Source organism: Aulonocara stuartgranti (assembly GCF_965226115.1).
Source record: "Aulonocara stuartgranti genome assembly, chromosome: 2".
Lineage (NCBI taxonomy): Eukaryota > Metazoa > Chordata > Actinopteri > Cichliformes > Cichlidae > Aulonocara > Aulonocara stuartgranti.
Genome location: NC_138940.1, coordinates 8,350,790 through 8,371,485, shown reverse-complemented (window position 1 = coordinate 8,371,485; position 20,696 = coordinate 8,350,790). Strand labels below are relative to the sequence as shown.

The 20,696-nt window shown below is 42.3% G+C and overlaps 1 protein-coding gene across 1 annotated transcript in view; it reads right to left on the bottom strand.

The window, feature by feature from the left end:
- fat4 (FAT atypical cadherin 4) overlaps window positions 1-20,696 on the bottom strand; it is a 100,313-nt gene that overhangs the window by 18,040 nt on the left and 61,577 nt on the right. Inside the window, exons 6-9 of the mRNA XM_082557601.1 lie at window positions 19,163-19,337; window positions 8,187-8,367; window positions 5,731-5,981; window positions 1,157-5,506 (exon numbers count right to left, since the gene is read on the bottom strand). Coding sequence (XP_082413727.1) covers window positions 1,157-5,506; window positions 5,731-5,981; window positions 8,187-8,367; window positions 19,163-19,337 — 4,957 coding nt within the window. The remainder of the gene's footprint in view (window positions 1-1,156; window positions 5,507-5,730; window positions 5,982-8,186; window positions 8,368-19,162; window positions 19,338-20,696) is intronic.

The window sequence follows — 20,696 nt, the reverse complement described above, 5'->3', positions numbered from 1 at the left end:
CTCACTGCAAATTATGTTTGGACGAGGCTGTTTTTTTTTGGTTTTGGTTTTGTTTTGTTTGTGTGGGATTTTTTTTTGCAGGGCAGAAAGGCAAATAGTTGGAATGTACACAAATGGCCACCATACATACAAACAAACATATAAATGAAGTTTAAACATCACGATAAGGAATGCGACGTTGATAATACAAATAATACACTGGCTCCGAGAGAACAAACGGTTCATGAGTGGTTAAATAGAAAAAGATTGACAATGAACTTTTGAAAATGCATTTATGCTGTAAATCTTGAGACAAGTTGCTTAATGGAGACAGATTCTGCTGCCAAACACCAGTTGTGGAAACAGGAAGTTGAGAGTTCACCAGGAGGGCATGCAAACTACTGTAAGTCAATAGGTGCCTTTCTGCAGGAGGGTCATTTATCTTGATGAAACCTAAAGAATTGTGTTCATTTTTTATCATCATAATAAAAAAAGGACAGTAATGACTTGACTTGAGGCAAATTGCCTGCTACAGCCCGCTTTGAAAATGCCTTTCAGATGCTACAGTCAGAGGCTGAACAACATACAGGTCCAAATGACCTTGAATGTAATTCCACTTAAAAGCATATTCATTACATTTCCAAATTAAAAGGCCTGATTGGATCTGTTATAAAGCTGCTCATTTGTCATGCAGCTCAAAACCCTGCCAAATGAGAAATCCTTGATTAAGAAATCCCTGTGTATACAGTTGGATCAGAAATGTATCTGTGTGTGGCCAGAGTTGCATGCACATGAACACACACAATGAAATGCGATAGTGGTGAACTGCGTGTGGAGCCTAGACTCAAGTCCTGACTACGGTCAGCTTCGCATCATCCTCTTTATTAAAGCAAACATGGCGGGCTGATATGCATCACAGCTGATACCCCCCGCCCCCCAAACAGCAATCCAAAAATCAAACTGTTTTTGGCAGTGATGCTTGTATGCTATGGCTACAACACCTCCTGGAAACATTCAGAAGCAAATATTTTCTTTGGACCTAAAGTCATCTGTGTGACTCCAGTATTGTGGGAGTTTTAATGCGCGCATGTGTGCGTGTCCCCGCGTGCTTTTTTCCAAGCCTAACACGAGTGGCTTTAAGGTCAAACATAAAATGTGACTCCTGCGTGTGTAGTACCTGCAAAGCCGGATTTACAGAGACAGTTGAAACCGCCTGGGAAATTCTGGCACAGCGCCCCGTTCTTGCAGGGATTGGAAAGGCATTCATTGACATCCCTCTCACAGGCCTTGCCGGTGAAACCTTCTGGACAGGTGCAGGAGAAATCCCCCACCAGATTATGGCAGGTGCCGCCATTGTGGCAGGGCGATGGCTGGCACTCATCGATGTCCGTCTCACACAGAGCTCCTGTGTATCCTGGCCTGCAGCTGCAGGCGTAGGGCTGCAGGGGGTGGTTGGAAACAAGGATCACTGGGACGCTTTCTTCTGTCTTAATATCAGGCCCGACACTGAGACGCCTCTTGCAGCTGCCTCCATTCTGGCACGGGTTGCGTGTGCAAGGATCATGGTCCACCGCATCTATTTGCACCCCGCTCTGTCTATATAAAATGTCTTTGATACTCTGGAAGAATGTGGCCACGCCGCTCGGGTTGACATATTGTCCGTGGCCACGTTTCACAGCTGCCATCACGAAAGTCTGATTGTTGAGCTCAAATGCTCCATAAATCAGCACCCCTGTGCCTAGTCCTGCTAGCTGAGAGTTGGCAATGCGTAGGAAGCTGAGGTAGTGGTTGGTGAGGAAGCTTTTGACTCCGTCAGAGTGGAGTCGGATGAGTATGCTGTTATCCACCGTAGCATTGTTGAAGCCCACGAAGAGGACTTTGGCTGTGTTACTAACTGAACCGTGGACACCGTCGCTGCTGCGGATGGTTAGGTCAAACGTTCCATCTGTTGAGCGAGCTTTAGAGTTGAGGTTGCACGTTCCAGTTGGGATACTAAACAGACCTGAAGATGGAGGTATAAGGGAACAGTGGAACCTGTCCTGAATATCCGGGTCTTGGGGTCTAACGTCTCCCAAAGAACCACCAGGAAACATGTTTCCAAAGTAGTGGACCAAGATTTCCATGGACCTGGGCTCTGAAGGGTTGTCATTCTGATCATTTATTTTCACGTGAACTGTTCCCGTGGAGGACATTTGCGGCACGCCAGAATCCTTGATCACAACAGAGAGGTAGAAATCACTAATCTGCTCTCTGTCAATCTCCCGACTTGTGGTTAAGACTCCAGCTGGACTAAGACTGAAGTAGCTTTTGGCAGAGCCAGAATTGAGGAGGCTATATAGAAAGGGGCCTTGGTTGGGTGGTAGATCTGGGTCAGAGGCTGTCAATGTTGTGACTGCAGTGCCAGCTCTCTGGTTCTCCATGACCTCAGCGTAGGTTTTAGTTAAAGTCGGGCCGTTATCATTGATATCTTCAAGATTCACAATCACCGTGGTGCTTCCGGTTGCGGGAGGTGTGCCAGTATCCACAGCGAGAATCGTCAGATTATACACAGGAATTGTCTCTCTGTCTAGCTCTGCAGCCACAGACACTTGGCCAGTTTTTGCGTTGATTGTAAAAATATTTTTATCAGACTCAGGAGCTATGGAGTAGGAAAATCTGCTCCAGCTTGGGACAGAGTCCGAGTCTCCAGCACTCACAAAAGTCACCAGACCACCGGGTGAGAGACCTTCACTGACCTGGACATCATAAAGTTCATTAGTAAAAACAGGCGGATCGTTTGCATCAAGAATAGTGATATTCACAAACACCTCATCAATATCTGCCCCACGGATGCTTCCTGCGTTCTTGGCTAACACCTTCAGTGAAACCTTCTCCTCTTTCTCACGATCCAGAGTACCTGTGACATAAATCTGGCCCGTCCTCTTGTTGATGCCAAAGCCCTTCTTTCTGCTCCTACCAAAAATGAGGTAGTAAACTACTCCATCTTCTCCTTGGTCTCGATCACTGGCAAATACTTCCCCTACCACTGTTCCTTTTGGAGCAGCTTCTGAGATTTCAAAGTAGTACTGTTTGGAGACAAAGCGCGGCACGTATTCGTTGGCTCCCTTTAGCTGAATGTTGACGTTGGCGAAGCTGCAGCGCTCTTCGTCTGGGACATTGAAGGCCTTGACTGTTAAATGGTAGACCTGCTTAGCCTCATAATCCAAGAAGCCCTGGGTGGTGATGATGCCCGTGTTCGGGTCAATAACAAAGAGGTCACTGTCTGACGATTGAATCACATAAGCCATGACCGCGTTAGCTCCCGAATCAAGGTCTGTACCATTCAGTTTGATCACGGTGGTGCCACTGGGAACGTTCTCCTGCACAATGGGGAAGTACTCATCAGGATCAAACACAGGAGGGTTGTCGTTCACATCAGTCACGTGTACTGTGACTGAGACGTAGCTTGTTTTTGCAATCCAACCACCGTCAGTGGCTGAAACCCTAAGCTCGTGCTGTTGCTTTTCTTCAAAGTCCAGAGGGTGAGCTAAGGATAACACTCCAGTTCTACTGTTAAGTGCAAACAGACCCTTGTCGTTGCCTGAAGTAATATTGTACGTGATAAGGCCATTCATCTCTTTGTCTTTGTCTCTTGCAGACAGGGTCCTTATTGCTGTTCCCACAGCAAGGCTTTCAGGTACAGTAGCTGAGATTTGGCTTTGCGAGAACTCGGGTGTGTGGTGGTTTTCCTCCGTAACTGCTATACTCACTGTCGTCTGTGCAGACAACGGAGGATTTCCTTTGTCGCTTGCAGTGATTTTAATCTGGAAAATTTTATTCATATCTGATGTAAGCGAAGAGGCAACAGTAATCCATCCACTTGTTTTATCTAGTTTGAATTTACTAGAGCTATTTCCACCTGTCATTAGGTACTCTACCTCGGAATTAAGGCCAAAATCTTTCTTGTCCTGAGCTACAACCCTGAGCAGTCGGGTGCCAACTTTTACACTTTTAGTGACAGGTGTAAAGTAGCTGGGGGAATTAAACTCAGGGGGATTATCATTGCTGTCTACAATGTTCACAATAACTGTTGTCTCACTCATCAAAGGCTTGAGTGCTCGGTCCGAGGCTGTCACAATGAAGCTGTGGCGGTTTATATTTATACTGCTAGCACCTGTTGAGTTCTGATATTTTAACTGCTGCTTTACAAATATCTCTCCAGTGCTGGCATTAATTCTAAAATACTCTGACTGGGATCGGATGAAATAGAAAATTTTGCCATTGAAATCCTCGTCGGGATCAGTGGCGGACACCCGTGTGACCAGAGAGCCCACCTCTGTGAGCTCAGGATAGTCCAGATAGTAAGACGGTCGACTAAATCTGGGGGCATTATCATTAATATCAGTTATGAATACGGTGACATCTGTGCTTACTGTCCAGCCGCTGTCATGGGCAGACACTTTGACAATGTAGTGATTAGTGTCTTCTCTATTGAGTGGCCTGCTAATTGTTATGTCTCCTGTGTTTGGATTAATATTGAATGGAAGGCTGGTATCTGTAATTGAATATCGGCTAATGGCATTTGAACCGGCATCCTCGTCAGTGGTGGTGACTCTGGTGACAGTGTAACCCACAGGGGCATTTTCAGCCACTGTAGCACTGAAGATCTTGGAAAACCTGGGGGCATTGTCATTCACATCCAGTACGTTGATTAGTACTTTGACTATTGTGTTTTTGGGTGGCAAACCGCGGTCAGTGGCTTTGACTTTCAAAGTGTACAGAGCCACCTTCTCCCGGTCCAGTGGCCTGGTGGTTCGTATTTCACCGGTGGCTCGATTGATGCTGAAACTGTTCTCTTTGTTGCCCTCAATGATGGCATATTCCAGCTGTCCATTTGGCCCACTGTCCAGATCAACGGCAGAGACCATAAGCACCCCCTTGGGTGGAAGATTCTCCAGTATCTCAGCATGGAAGGGATCCTTATCAAATACTGGGTGATTGTCATTCACATCCAGCACAGCTATTTCCAATTTCTCATAAGAGGAGTAAGGTGGGAAGCCCTGATCTCTGGCCTCAATCCAGAGGACATACTTCTGTATGTTTTCATAATCCAGTGGATGTCTGATAGACAACTTGCCTGACAGCTGGTCGATATGAAAAGCATTATCCAGGTTCCCACTGGCAATGTAATATGACAGCGGCCCGCCTCTCATAGAAGACCCGGTCACAGTTGTAACAATGTGGTTGCTTGGCTGGCTTTCAGGGAATGTGAATGCATGCTCCCTCAACTTAATGACAGGGAAGTTTCCTCCAGTAACAAAGCGAACAGTCACGGTAGTCGTATCTGTTTTGGGATTAGCTCCGCCGTCTTTTACTCGAACTGTAAGTGTAACTTCTGAATTTCCAGTTAGCCTCTCATTGGCAGTGATGGCACCTCTGACTGGGTCGATCTTGAATTTCTCAGCATTGCGGCCCATCAGCGAGTAGTGTAGCTGGGCGTTTGAACCAGAGTCCTCATCAGTGACAGTAACGGCAAAGACCAAGGACCCTGAAGACATAAATGTGAATGAATGAGTCTTTGGCACAGTGATTTAGCAGACTAATTACTTATGTAGACATTAAAAAATAGAGTTTATTTTAGCATTTTAGTTAATTTTAGCATTTTCTGACATAGTTAAAATATTAAGCTATGCCTAATAACACAGTACAATGACAGAGCGAAAAGGTGCACACCACAACTTTTATTTAGCACCTTTTAATGCATGTGCTCACCTGCTGCAGTAGATGCGGGGATGTGGGTGACATAGGGGTGGTGGTGAAAACGTGGGGGGTTGTCATTAATGTCGGCCACTGTCACGGACACAGTAGCAGAGCTGGACAAGCCCTCGGGCTGGCCTCCATCTGTTGCCACTACCAGCAGCTGGTAATTGGCCCTGTCTTCTCGGTCCAGCAGGGAGCTGGTGATAATCTGTCCTGTAGCTGGGTTGATGGAGAACTGACCGCGTCCTCCGGTCAGGCTGTAGCTGTAGGATAAACACAGAAGGACATGTTTTAGTGAAAAACAAAAACAAAGACTGCATAGCAATTTGATGATGATAATGATGCTGTATCAGGAATTTTTGCAGTCATCTTTAATACAAATCAATATTATTCATTTGGTGTTATTGGATATCTTTTATTATTCTTTATTGAAACAGCAATTTTGAATTCATCCACACATAATTTCCTGGGCATTATTAAAGTATTCTGATTCTGACATCAAATACTTGCATATATATAGACTGTAGTTATGTAGTCTGCTACTCTGCACTGACTGAAGCACCTTGTTCAGTGCGACAAAGTTGCCTATAGAGGGCACTGTTTCAAGGTTCACATTAGCACAGTGAGGGGGGAATATGGTCAGAGATGGTCCCCACACTACACTGCGGTCACATCAAATCAGTGACATATTTAACTAAAGTGTCCATTTGCTTTCATGCTCTGTGGGGTCTAGGCTGCATTCTCCAGAATCATGCATTTGATTTATCTTCCTCATTGTTATATTTGTTATTGTGTAATCCAAAAATGACAAGAATTTTAATACTTATAAAAATACATGGTATAGAAAGCAAACAAAACATACATAATATCAAGTCAACACTCAGGGGGCTAAAATCTTTTGCTTTCAAACAAATATCAGGTTTCACCCTGTATCTCCCGAGTCTCCAGCAGGACCCAGACATAAATGTAAGCTGACACATACATGTACACACCAGTGCATATTTTGAAAAGGTTTCTTGAAAAAGCATCCCCCTCCAGAGATGGGATGACAAATTGCAGAACAATGTGTGAATGCAGTGCTGGTGCAAAGCTTATTTGGACATTGAAAACAATGTAAACTGTCCACAGATGCTTGTGGTCAGAACATAGTCCAGAGACAAGTCCAAGCTCGGGACTTACATTTAACGGGCTGTGAAAATCAAAACTAATAACTATTTGTAACCAGTTCTGGGCCCCGAACCCCTGATGGGTACATCTCGTTCTGTCATAGACAATTAACATCCTCATTACTATGTTTTGGGAAACTGGAGCACGCTGCGGTACCCCCAAATGTGTACCCAGTGGGGCTGCCGAAGAAAGAGAGGGGGCTGGACTTGAGTCAGTGTCCGGCCTGAGAGAGACTGGCCAGAAACTCTTACAAGCTTCCCCCTGGAGGGGCTTGTGAGTGTGAAAAAGCTTGAAAATCGCACCCTTGGCTGCTGCCTCAAAGCACATTGTGCGCTGTCTATCTTGCGTGCTGCACAATATCGTTTATTACTTAGTAAATACTGATATCTATGACTAGCTAGTTTATTGTGATGGTGCTTTGTTTTCTCTATTATTATGTTGCTCTTTGTTGTTTGCTGTCTCCTCTGTTTGTTTGTTTGTTTGTTTGTTTGTTTTTTCTCCATACAGGTGACCCAGGAGTTTTTTTTTTTTTTTTGTCTCTCTTCCCCCCCCTTCTCACCGTCTCTTCTCCCCTTGGGTTTTCTTTCTTTCTCTCCCCCTCTCTCTCTCATTCATTCCCCCTGTCCTATTTATTAAAAAAAAAAAAAAAAAAAAAAAAAAAAAATGACAAAGGATGAACTGAAGCTCTGCCATCACGTAATGTCGCATACTGCTGTTTCTGATGTCATTTAAAAAAAAAAAAAAAAAAAAAAAAAAAAAGAAAATCGCACCCCAAAACAATGACTTTGGGTTTTGACTATGACGCTACACTCCGTGACTAAATTTCTATCATCCATTGCAACATTGGTCTGGAATTTTACAGAGCTGGAAGTGAGTTAAAGAGTTTTACTGTATGGCCCCAAAAGGGTATTTTCACACCAGGGTGTAAAATCAGAGCATGAAATCAAACTGAAGCTGGCCTGACTGTGGAACTCAGTAGTTCCTGGGACCATATAGAGTGACATCTTATAAGAAGTGGCTTCAGTGACGTGTGGACACTAATGTTTTTATTTTACTCTATTTGATATTTCATGTTCTTTAGAAAAAGATCTTTGGGAAAACTCAGATTTTCCAAGTCAGTTCAGGGAATTTCAAACTTCAACTATCTGAATATGTTTGAGTGGTTTCATTTTATGAATCCTGTTCAAAAGAGCCATTTCCCACTTTGAATGATCAGAATATCTACAGCATACCAGGGGTCCCACTGACTGCAATAAGTTGGAGTCTGGTTGGAATAAACAACTGAAAATGAAAAAGAATACCTTATAACACCATTAACTCCCACGTCTGCATCAGAGCTGTTGACCAAAAGCACATCTGTCCCAGTTGGGGCATCCTCCATGATGGTGGTGTGAAAGATAGAAGAAGTGAAAACGGGGACATTATCGTTAACGTCATCCACCATAACTGTTACCGTCCCTGTCCCACTCAGTGATGGAGTGCCTGGAGATGGAAGAAAGAAAAAAAGAAACATGACTGACAGTAGCAGTTTACTTCTCTTTGAGTGATCACCTTAAAGAGAAGTGAAGGAGAAACTGACTCACTTGTTGGGACAGAAACAACTCATTAACCTTTCAGCAAACCGAATATGGAGATTATTCCAAGTGACAGAATTACAAACTCTGTTTTTGTGGGGACACGTGAGTGCCATTAAGTCCCCTTCTGACTTTGGACACATGATTTATTGTACACGACTTGTCATTTGCAGCAAGATCCACACTGAAGCAATTCACATTCCTGCAAAGGCTCGACCACACTGTTCCTGCTGCATTTAATTCAAGAAAATGTCTTTAGTCGTGGGTATGCACTTTCCACGGGTTGTACTGTCACATCAACGCACATCAGCGAAAAACACATCAAAGGGGCTCAATGTCTCTGAAACCAAATCTTTCAGGCGTCCTTCCTGGGGTCTTGGACGCTCACCGATTTAATCTCCACAGAGAGGTATCTATTTTAAGGTGCGCGGCACTGTGCGAGATATTAGAGCGAGAAGAAGTGCTATTTTCAGCAAAAATCCGACCGTTTCTTTTTTCCCAGAGCAGGTGACGAAACACGGTTTGCTGCGACCCGGGGGGATGGATTTAAATCAATAGCAGATGAAAACGAGCCGCAATGCAGAAAAACCTGAACAGAAAAAAGACATTCAGGCATCTGCCTTGCTTGAGCTGCCCTTTATAATACATCCCTAAAAGGCACAGCGAACTGGCTAATCTATATTCCAAACATAAGCGCGAGTTTTCAGGCTTGTTACTGAAAGTCACAATATGGGATCTGGAGACATCCTTAAAAGCTTGATGCTATTTTGAGTTCTTAATGATTTCCATATGGTTTACAGTATGAATAATACAAGGACAGAGAGCACCTGAGGACTGAAAAAAGCTGAGATGTGAAAGCCGTAGGAGCTATTTTTCCCACCTCTTACATGTAGTTGTTCCCTCCTGTAGCTCTCTTCAGGAATCTGTGTGAATATGTCAACTATAATACAACCAAATAAAAACATACACGATCCCGATCTTGTGTCTCATGTCCCTGTGTACTCAGCTGCTCAAAACATCAGATGCTTGAACTTGTGTACCGTGGAGGCCTGGATTAATAAGAGATAATAAAAAACATTTGGATGGTGGCCACCAAGATTCTCTCTTAATGCTCTTAAATAAAGAATCAGAGAAAAGTGGGTGCCGAGGGGTGGAGGGTCAGAAAGAAAGCTAGAGGGATTCTATGGCTTTATTGCGCAGCCAGCATGGATTAGTTATAAATATGAGGAAATCAGGCCAACATGCTGTTATATTTTGCACCAGTTCTTCTCATTTGGAAGTCAGATGAAACATCTTTGCTGCTGCAGTCTCCCGAGAGTGCTGTTGACACAATGATGTTTTTCAGTCATATTTATACGCCACTAAAAGGTTGTGTCAGAGGTTTATTCCTGTTAAAAGGGAGTTTTTCCCTTCCCACTGTCACCAAAGCGATTGCTCACAGGGTGTCATCTGATTGTTGGGGTTTCTCTGTTTTCTCTGTATTATTGTGGGTTTTTTAGTTTACAATATGAAGAGCCTTGAGGCAATTGTTGTTGTGATTTCACGCTATATAAATAAAACTGAATATCAATTGCTACTACCTTATCAGTATTAAAAGCAATATAATTTAGAGACCTGTGTATTACATGCAATCGGCGCTCCCTGCAAACTATGCTCAAACTACTTAAGAGTGTGTGTGTTTGTGTGTTTGAGCACAAAGAAAATCCTCCACAGGCTCTACAGCTGGGAATTGCTGACACTGAGTTCTGGGTCCTTGCGGGCAGAGAGCACAAAAGAGATCTTTCCCTGTGAACATCAACAAATTTGAACATTACTGTGGGGCTTGGATACCACAGCCACTTCTTTCAGGAGGGCTGGGGATTCCTCAAAAAACGAGATTTGTGATAGTTTACCGTAACATCACTTCACTGCCTGGCTTTATGATAATAAACAGACATTTGGCCTCAGGCTTGTAATGCACCCAGGTTTTCTGGTCAGAACAGAAGTGGCTAACATTGGCATTCAGAATAAACAGAGCTGAATTCCAGAAGCAAAATAAATGACACAAAAAGAGGTGACAGTAAACACATTTCATCCCAAAAGAGACCCAGAAACCATACAACACTAATCTTTAGTGACTCATTACCAAAGCGAATCACTGAAGAGCCCTCTGCTGCTCTAGCTATACTGACTCCCGTGTTTATACCCATACATAGGCAATGTTGAATTTTGTATTTCCACCTTTACAAATATTTGTGATTATGAAAAATCCGCTTATAAACAACATTCTCTGCAGCTAGTTACACGGGACATCTGACCACAAATTTGGTGCCAAATACAAAGAATTAACAGTGGCGGAAACATAATCTGAGCATAAAATGTAAACCAATCCCCTCTATATAGCTTCATCGCAGACTTATTATGTAATAACCACAACATGTGTCAGCAAGATTATTTAATTAACATCATGCTTTACTGTAGCTTTCTAATCCGCCTATACTTGGACCCGAGGTATCGTTTGTCTCAGCAAGTTTCATTTGACATGAATCATCATTCAGGAGGTTGTTATAGCAATAGATTAGAGCAGCTTTCGCTCCTCCTCAGGTGATCCTCTTAATTGAGGAGCGATCCAAGTCAGCAAGGCGTCTGTATCACTTTAAATTAACCAGCAAGGAGCCGCAGGTGGTAAGTAAAGTGTGTTTGACAGTCAGCAACTCGCTAAGACTGCTGTTGATCAAAGATGTTCTGTACAGGCTGGAGCTGCTGATGGCTGATAAGAGGCTCTGAGAGCTAAGTGGCTTTGTCTACCAATGCAGTCAATGCAGGAATGATTTGTTTTTGAATATCAAGCGCACCGCAGTATTTTTCTGAACTTAACTGATACCGACCGAGCGCAGCAGTCGCATTTCAATAGCATTGTTCCCCTCACTAAGAGAGGAAGCCAGCCAAGCTAAAACGCTAGCACCGACTGTGTGCATCTATGTGTATGTGGAGCACACCGCCCTCCTTTTAGGCATTTCATTTTTGCACAGGATGTGATGTCACAACCTGTTTACTGCCTGTGAACGGTCAGCCTTCTCTGTTGGGACCTTCAAAGACTCTGTCACCCAACACATCAGGGACTCTGGGGCCCAGGGCACTGTTACACCAGCTAATCCTTAGCAAGCACAGAACAGAGACACCCCACCCCCTCTAACGCTCTGTCCAAAGCTGAACCTGCGTTGACCCAGCAGATGATAGGCATGGGCTCAAATTGAGGATTTTTCACATCTTTCTTGGTGTATCACTTCTCACAGCATCATGCAACTCCGTGCAGTTTCTGAACGTGCCTTCTTGGCCTCATGGGGCTAACTGATATCACATAACCCCCTGGCAGCTGTTACCCCCTCCAAGCATCCTGTTCGATGTGTAAATAGTTCAGATCTATCTTGTTACATTGCGTGGGATGACAGATTTAGTAAAGGAACACTATATCTTGGCAGGTATGCAAATGTATGTAGATGACAGTTGTTTCAAATAGTTATGGCTGGTGTGAGACATTGTTGAGATTCATATGACGGCAGACTAAATAACAGGGTCAGCGCTGCAGTCGAGTAAGTCATCATCTGTTTCCGATTCTTAAATTTCCTCTGCATCCTGTACCTGTAATAGTAAGAAATCAATCCCAGAGCATTTTTTTTAAACGTACAAAATAATCTCCGTCCAGTTCTTCTTTCTGTGGAGGGAGTGACTCAACAGGAGAGGAATGCTCTCCAAGAGTGCTGAGAAATGCCAGCATCTCCTCCAAACAGTCTTCGCTGGAATCTGGCAAAGCACAGGGAAGAGTGTCAGGGTCAATGATTTAGATTACTGCAGACAAGGCGGGTGTCACCTCGTGCACGGCAGGGATATGGCGAGGAAATTTGCCTGGATCTGGCAGAGCACAATTTGGCCCACCGCTGGACGACAAATGACATCATTTTACCATGGAAAGAGAACTGGTGGAAACTTGCAGCGGGAAGTCAGCTGCCTACCAGTGGCAGCCATGCACTGCGGTTAGACAAATATTTTTTCCATTGGCAAGTCCTGTCCCCAGACCCTTTCTTTTATGTGAGCAGTAGTTCTTAAGGTAAATTTTAAACTTTTATAGGGCTGCATTAACCACAGACATTAAAGACATTGTAAAGGTAATCTAATGCTATTAGCCTCCATGAAACAAAAACTATCCAAGACAATATTCAACAACATATGTACCAGCATATTTAGCATATTCAAGTTGATATTAGGAAAGCGTGATCAGTTTTGTTTGCATTCATAGCACCAGTATGCCTTAAGAGCCATAAGACAGATAAGGTAATCAAGGCACTACCTTACCTCTTGCCGATGTTTGTGCCATGAGCGTAATCCTATTTCAGGGGTTAATCTCAAGTCATTTAGGAAAGCAAACCTGCCCCCCCCCGACACTACACTTCTGGTGAGTAAAACCTCGCATTATTACGCACTGTCTCATTAAAATCTCATTCAAATGTCAAAGAAAATTGCTTTCAAAGCTACTGCCACTAGTATTATTTATTGTTGCACAGAAGGAATCGAGGTTTGAGCCGAGAGGAGTGTGCTGCCTCAATCAGTAAAGAAAATAGTGAACTCTCTGGCACCATGTTTCCATGAGGTGTTTTTGTACCAGAGCCACTAAGTTCTGATGTGATAACTCTGCCTTCTGTTCAAGGGTTTTCTCCAATGCAAGACATCAGACCGATGGTGTTCAGATAAAAGGTTTTTATCCGTGAGCAGCCATTACACTATAGCAGCGATCCCCAACCTTTTTTGCGCCACGGACCGGTTTATGCCCGACAATATTTTCACGGACCGGCCTTTAAGGTGTCGCGGATAAATACAACAAAATAAAACTAGTACCGGTACCGAAAAAAAGAAGATTTATTCATAACACACGTGAAAAGACCCAGGAAAACCGAGTAAACGATAAAAACGATAACAAAATAACGCTGAAAACCGATAAAAACCCTGAAAACCATACATTTCACACCTGAGCCTCAACTCTCGCGGCCCGGTACCAAACGACTCACGGACCGGTCCGAGGCCCGGGGGTTGGGGACCGCTGCACTACAGGATAAAGGAAAAAGACACAGGCGTCAGTGCACACAAAGGGGCGCTCAAAGTGCTCGAGCCGATTCCTCCTTGCTTTAATTGAATCTCGATGCACCATTACCATTTAATTAAACGCAGCGCATCCCCTTCAGATCTAGGAATGACACAGCTGGATCAGTGACAACTAAAACAGAGTCCTCTGTTTGATATTTCACAATAACCCTAAAAGAACTTAAAGTGTTTGTTAAACTGGCAATGGGACTGACACTTAAACCTTCCCACTAATATTTCACTGCTGCATCTGAGATCACATCTAAGAGCTTTCTTTCAGTTCGAATCACAACTGGGGGAAACTGGAAAAGCCTAGAATAACCCCAAGGAAGGAGTGTGCAAAATAACAAGCTTTCTGACTAAAGTAGACCAACTGACCATCTGTTGTAGCCTCCTCCATCGAAGAGATCCACAGAGAGGTTTCCCCATAAGCCTCTCAAGTCAGAAAGCATTGTCTAGCAAAAACATATGGCAGGGTCTAAGCACCTTATTAGTGTACATTACCGCTGGACAAATCACATTAACCTTTAAGAAGGTGCTGTGGCCATACTTTCTGAACTAGAGGGGGTACAAATACACGTGTTAATGATGATTAAGCTACGTGTTTTCTGACCGCCGCAGCTGCTATGAGGGTGCACGGCGCTGTGAGAGCCTCACGGGGGGTTTTGAAGGAGACAGCAGCGCTCACCTCCTGGGAAAAGCTGCGAGTCACCCCGAGTTGCTCAGCTTAAGCCGTGCTAAGAAGAAGGTTTGAGTGTCTGTGCTGGCACAAGAGATAATCTCTTCCTTTAATATACGACTGCCTGATGTTTTATCGAAAAAAGAAATGAGGAAGGACAAAGCTGGGATGTCCAAACAGCCAGGTTCATTAAAGTGGGAAGTTGAGGACAGGTTGACTTTGGGAAGACGAATGAATGTGTAAATTTATGAGACAGCCCATCTGTAGCCTGAAGCTTAAGGCTAAACGGTTAATTACGGTTTATGGACTGCGGCTAGATTGTGCTCTTAAGGGACAGCGTAAATAAAACACATCATTACTCAGGGGGGGTGAGAATTGGCTGCCAACAAGCCAAAATTGACATTTTTCTGCCTCTGAGAACCTGTTGCTTTGCGACAAAGCTTCTTTTAATGCAACCCTGTCCGGCACCCATGAAAGACCTCGTGGAGCCGAGAGCAGGGTGCAAGCTGTCCCACTGCACAGTTTGCCAAACATAACAGAGTAAACAGAGGTTTTCTCACAGTTAACAAGCAACAGAGTGAAAGGGATATCTCAGCAGAACACTCAAAGCTGCTACCCAGCATAAAGGGAGCTAGAATATTCCTAATAATATGGCAATGTCAGTGGCATCCATCAAATTAAACCTAGAATCTTATACAGCTCCCTGGTTATTTATGGAGTGCTGCGTCTGAATGCTTTTGCATAATTTCTTCCACATATGTTACAGATACGGGTTGGCGGTTTGCAAGCATGCAAAAAAAAAAAAAAAAACCCTATCGACAGACACAGAGCGGAGCTTTTTTTCATAGTTTAGGGCCCGTGGTGAAATTTAATGAAGTGATTTGCCTTTTGTGTTTTTATTACTGTGGTGCTTTTATTTGCTGTGTTGAAGAATATTTGGAAATCCCAATCTAGCACTGGGTCTGTGCACCATTCAGTGACTGCTTTCCATTTTATGGTGACACAGCAATACCAGCAGATCATAACATAGTGTGAGAGGTGGAAAACTTATACTGCCAGAATAACTTGCTCATAACACAACTCTATAATGTTCATACATGGGCCACATAAAGCTGAAATATGACTTTGGAAAAGTGTTTAAGAGCGAAAGCATGCACTTATATTCACATACATATTACACAGATTTTCAGTAAGCAAAAAAAAAGTGCGTTAGCAATGGCCACATATAGTTCTGATGGGTTTATTTTTGTGAGAAAGTGATGTGGTAGCCAGGCTCCTCGGTGAATAAACATCATTAAAAAGTGGATCTTGCCAGGCCGAAGCACCAATCATTCAGCCCACACCACCTTTTTAATACACGCCTTCTCCCTCCTCCACAACTTACCAAAGCTATTTACAGATCCTGCAACTGTTAGTGTGTACCAGAGAGTGGAAAAGAGAAAACAGGCGATAGGAAAAAACTCTGCAAGACCACATTGTTACTGCAGAGTTTTTTAAGAGCTGATCCAGAATGTTACTGCTCTGTTAAAGTTCATTTGAGGAACCTGATATTTTATTTGGCCAAGTCCTTTGTTGCCACTAGACTGCAGACTGGGTGAAACCATCAGAAATGGACCCTATTAAAGATTTTTTATGGCAAGTGTTGGACAGTGATCTAGCGATGTCTCGGCCACGTTTTAACGCCACGTTATCAGCGTACGCGCAGGACTTTGTTTGCTCCGTCCATGTTTGCCTAATATGACAAAGACTGATGGATATATGCTGGCATTAAATTTTCTCTGTTGTTTTTTGCTCAAAACCTGACGACAGGCTGGAGATTGACAGATCATTATTCAACCAAACAAGTCCAGGGGAAAGAAAACTCAAGAATACGGAAGGGTTTACACGCCAGATTCATGGGAGCCATTTAAGAGCATAAAGGATTCTGCTTTTAAATAGGCATGGTCATTAAAATTCTTTATCTGCTAAGCGGTCGTTTAGCCCCCCAAAACTCTCCCCTCACCCACCAGCCAAAAGACCATATACAAACAGCGCGGCACTATGGAGCGATGTGCTGGAGGGATGTGAAAGACATGGGATTTCTATGCGCTCGTATCCGCCATAATAGGCATGGGCCAAGGGATTTACTGTGCCTTCTCTTTAATAAATGTGGTCAAACGCTCTGCATGTCAATGCGCCCCGAGGATGCTCTCACCACCACACGCAGACTTGCACAAACTCGAAGGCAACACACAAATGCACAAAAAAACATATGTATGAACAAATAATCATTGCGTGTCTACTAATCTGCAGACACAAGCATAAGCACGCAACAAATCAGTTAATCGCTAATGTAAATCAAATTAGGTCAGTTTTTATAACTTTTATTAGTTGAAAGGGTTTCCAAAAACATTGAAAAAGAGGAAGTTCAAGTGGGAATACCTACTTTTAAAAAGATCCAAGAGATTAACAAAGCAAGGCAGACAGCAAGAAACTCCTGTATGAAAAAAGAAGCTTTTGGCTATATTACTGTCTCAAAAATTCATGGATTCAGGAAAAACAATATAAGAAAATAGATTATATTAATCAAAAGCATTAGGGTTAACTTTAAAGCTGATCAGATCACCTCAAACCCGACAAACTGCTGTGTGCATGAAAATATGTTCTCCACAACCACAGATGCCTACTTAAAGCCATAACAGCAACATTGTTTTGCAAAAGCATTTGCGACTCTGTGGGAGATCTCACTGTTGTGCATTCTTCCGAGCAGGCAAAACTTGTACATTACTAAGCAGTGGCTTGAAAATCTGACTTGCCTGCAGCTGATCCCAGATGTTGGCTGAGTAAAAACAACAGTCCGGGTCTGCGTACTCCAAACCCCAAATATCTTCATGTATCTGCACAACTAGTAAACTCAAAAATGCAGAAACAAAACAAATTCCCATAAACAAGGAAGGGAGACTTAAAAAAAGGAGAAGAAATATTCTGTGTCAGATTTCCTCTCTACATGATGCCTTGTAAAACACCTTTACGCAGCTTGTATGGATGCCACAAGTTGTGGGGGCTGAGCACAGACTTTCAAATAATTGCAGAAGTTTACCAAATTGTGTTCTTCTCACGAGCCAGAACACATTATGAGAAGCACCCAGTGGGCGCCTTTGTTTCCAACCATTTCATGACAGATTTCGCCGTTAGCACAACAGAGGGAGAATACAGGAGTTCTCTTAATGAGTTCACATGACAAGGGACCACTAAATCAAAAATGCACAGGGACACAGCTCTAGAAATCCGTGTAGAAAAAGACTAGGATCTATTTATAGAATGTATAAAGAAAAAAGCTGAGTTAGAAAGAAAGAAGAAGTTTGGGATGTAGCAGTTTCTCTTAGTCATAATCAAGTTTTTAGGGCACAATGGCTGCAGGGAGATTTTCCCTTGGATTTTACATAACAACCACGACACCAGTTTTTCAGCAAGCAGACAATCGAGACGTTTTCTGAAAGAATAGGACGCCTTTGCATAAGAAATCCTCTGGATTTATTTTTCTCTATGTTCTTTATGTTACGACAGACAAAAGCGGGCTTTAACATGTAAAGATGAATGCGTGCGGTTGCAAATGGGTCACGTTAGACGGCAGACTTGGAGACATGTCTGCCCCATCCACCTTCAAACATTTCCTGACAGATAGCGCCTGGGAGAAACATTTCCCTCCACTGACTGAGGCCTCAAAAATGTGAGAAAATGCTGCTGGGTAATTTGGACTGTACTATGATTATGGTGTTTTTGATATTTAGATATTCTACCCCAAATCCCTCTTTCTGCCTTGGCATTGTACTGAGATGTCCTGTCAAAATATTTTGGAATTGTTGTCAGGGTTTTAAATATGGACGCAGCGTGAAGGGTACAAATGAGATCAAATCTTAATTAGCATGTTCACTTTGTTAAGCAACTTTTTCCATGTGGCACAGATCTCACAACAGCTTACTTTGACAAAACAAAAAAAAACAAAAACAAAAAAAAAAGATTTGAGCAGGGACTTGATTTTACTTGATTTATAGACAATTTTATAATAAATATTCTAATATTCCAATGATTAAATGATGAGGTAATGAATATACTGCTTAAGTGTTTTTCAAAACAAGATACTCCAGGCAACACCGAGCCAATTCTCACCAAAGTCTCTGCATAAAGTCAAAAATACACAGCATTATGAACGGTCACATGGTCAATCCAGGAATGAAACGGAACCACCCTGAGACCATGACGGCCGCACCAGAGGAGCTCAGGGAAACATATATTTAACTGGGATACCATGTGATTTGGCTGCAACGGGGATATGCATGTACTGCTTTAACTGCACATTAACTGGCCTCTATGCAATAACAAGTTAACCTTTTATCTGGCTATAACAAGCTCTACCGCAGTATCCAAATAAACAGAGGATGCTATTCAATTGAACCCGCTGAAAAGACTTCTGTGGATTAGGTCAAAAAAAAAAAAAAAAAAAAACACCCACTAGTTTGCAAGCTAAAAACTCCAGATTGTTTGGGTTATTGTGCCACACAAAAAGACCTCGGAGCAGACTATGAAATCAAAATGCTGTTTGTTGACATTGCTGTTACTTCATGACAATATTCTTTTTCAGCTGTGTTTTGCAGGCTGATTACAAAATATTGCCTGTGCTTTGCTTAAATTCAACAATGTCCATATAGGGACATATGCAATACTTAGAGCTCACTAGATAAACCAGATCATGGATGATAACTTGAACACGTTACACGTGGAATGAGTTCAGATGTAAACAATTGATTCTGGAATACTGAAACATAAGGCGGCTGAGCCTGCATAAAATAATCTTTTGCTTAAAAAGCGCCAAACATTTCAAGATGCTATCGGCTGCCTTCGCGGCTCGAAACCTTTAATGCAGTCATACCTGAGTCGGTGGCTGTGATCAGAAGGATGTATTTCTCTTGCACTTCCCGGTCAAGCGTCTCGGTCAGGCTCAGCTGACCGCTGGAGGACAGGGTGAACGCGCCTTCATCGTTCCCGCCGCTGAGCATGTAGCTTAGCTGACCATTTGCACCTTGGTCATCGTCTCTAGCAATAACCTGGAAATCATGAAAAAATATGTTTATTTACAACAAACAGAAAAAATGTAAAAAAAAAATACAAAAAGCAAAAGGTGAAAAGTACAAAATGGATCATTCTAAAGTAATTTAAGTTTGTGTTCGTTTTTTATACAAATTCCAGCCATAATTCCAATTACGGTGAGAAATCGCATGATGCTTTTTACTACATTTGTTTTTTAGATTTGATTTGCTGTTACTACTATCATGAGAACATTAGATAAAATTGAACTAAGTAAGAACTGAGACAAAACAGACATGAAATTGATAGGGTGGGTTGTGAAGTAGCTTGCAGAGACAGTGGTCTGTGGGCAGGCTGAAACATCTTAAATGTAGGATTTATATAAGATATGTAAACGTGAGGTGCAGAAGGGGAAAAAGATGAGCCATATGCTAACAGATTAGTCAGTATATGGCAGTCAATGAATTTAAAATAAGTCTGTAATTGCATTTGGATCATTAAACTTACTCTATTAGTAATGATACAACACACAGAGAGCCTCATTAGTCAGTATTTTGAACTAAACTTTACTAATAATACTTCTTTTACTTCAGTAAACACACTTTTTTATTTTGTAACATTTTTATTTTAATTTGATATTTCTTCTTTTATGTAAGAAAAGATTGTAATTATTGTTAATTTTTCATTATGTGTTTAGTATGTGTTTTATTATGTGTTAACTTTTCAATTTTGCAGCTTTATGAGACGAGTTCATTTTAACCACATAATTAAATCTATTAAATAACTTCTTATTCCAGGCTTTGGGCACATTATCAGAATGCAAATGAAAGAAAAATACAACTGTAAAATATAAATACTTAAAGTAAACAGTGTCCCTTTTAAAAGAAGATACAACACCTTCTTCTTATGAACGAAAAGCAATAAAACATGTTGACTGAGATTTATATGCAGCTAAATTAACTGAATGAGGTTAGTGATGAATAATTCCTCTCAACCTATATGTCTTGTACAGGATAATGGTAAAAGTTATCTATTTCTGTAAGTTCTGTAAAATTAGGTTCAGGTACAGGTTTTGTGTGTACGCACAGATAAAAGTTTCTTGGTCTGTATAAATAATCTTGACATTTCAGTGTGTTGAGCAAATAGACCGTTTTACATGGTTTAAAAGATCTTATATTCTTAAAATCAAAAATAAGCTGTTAACAAACTTCAATTTTCCTTTTTTTCTAATCCCAGGGAGCTTGATTTACAAAGCTGCATCAATTTAACCCTGTCTGCAAGTAACCCAGCATAACCACAGACCTCACTGAATCTCACAGTTGAGGCTTAATTACCTTCACGGTGTTCAGCAGCACCATGAAGGTAATTGCTGAGGGAAG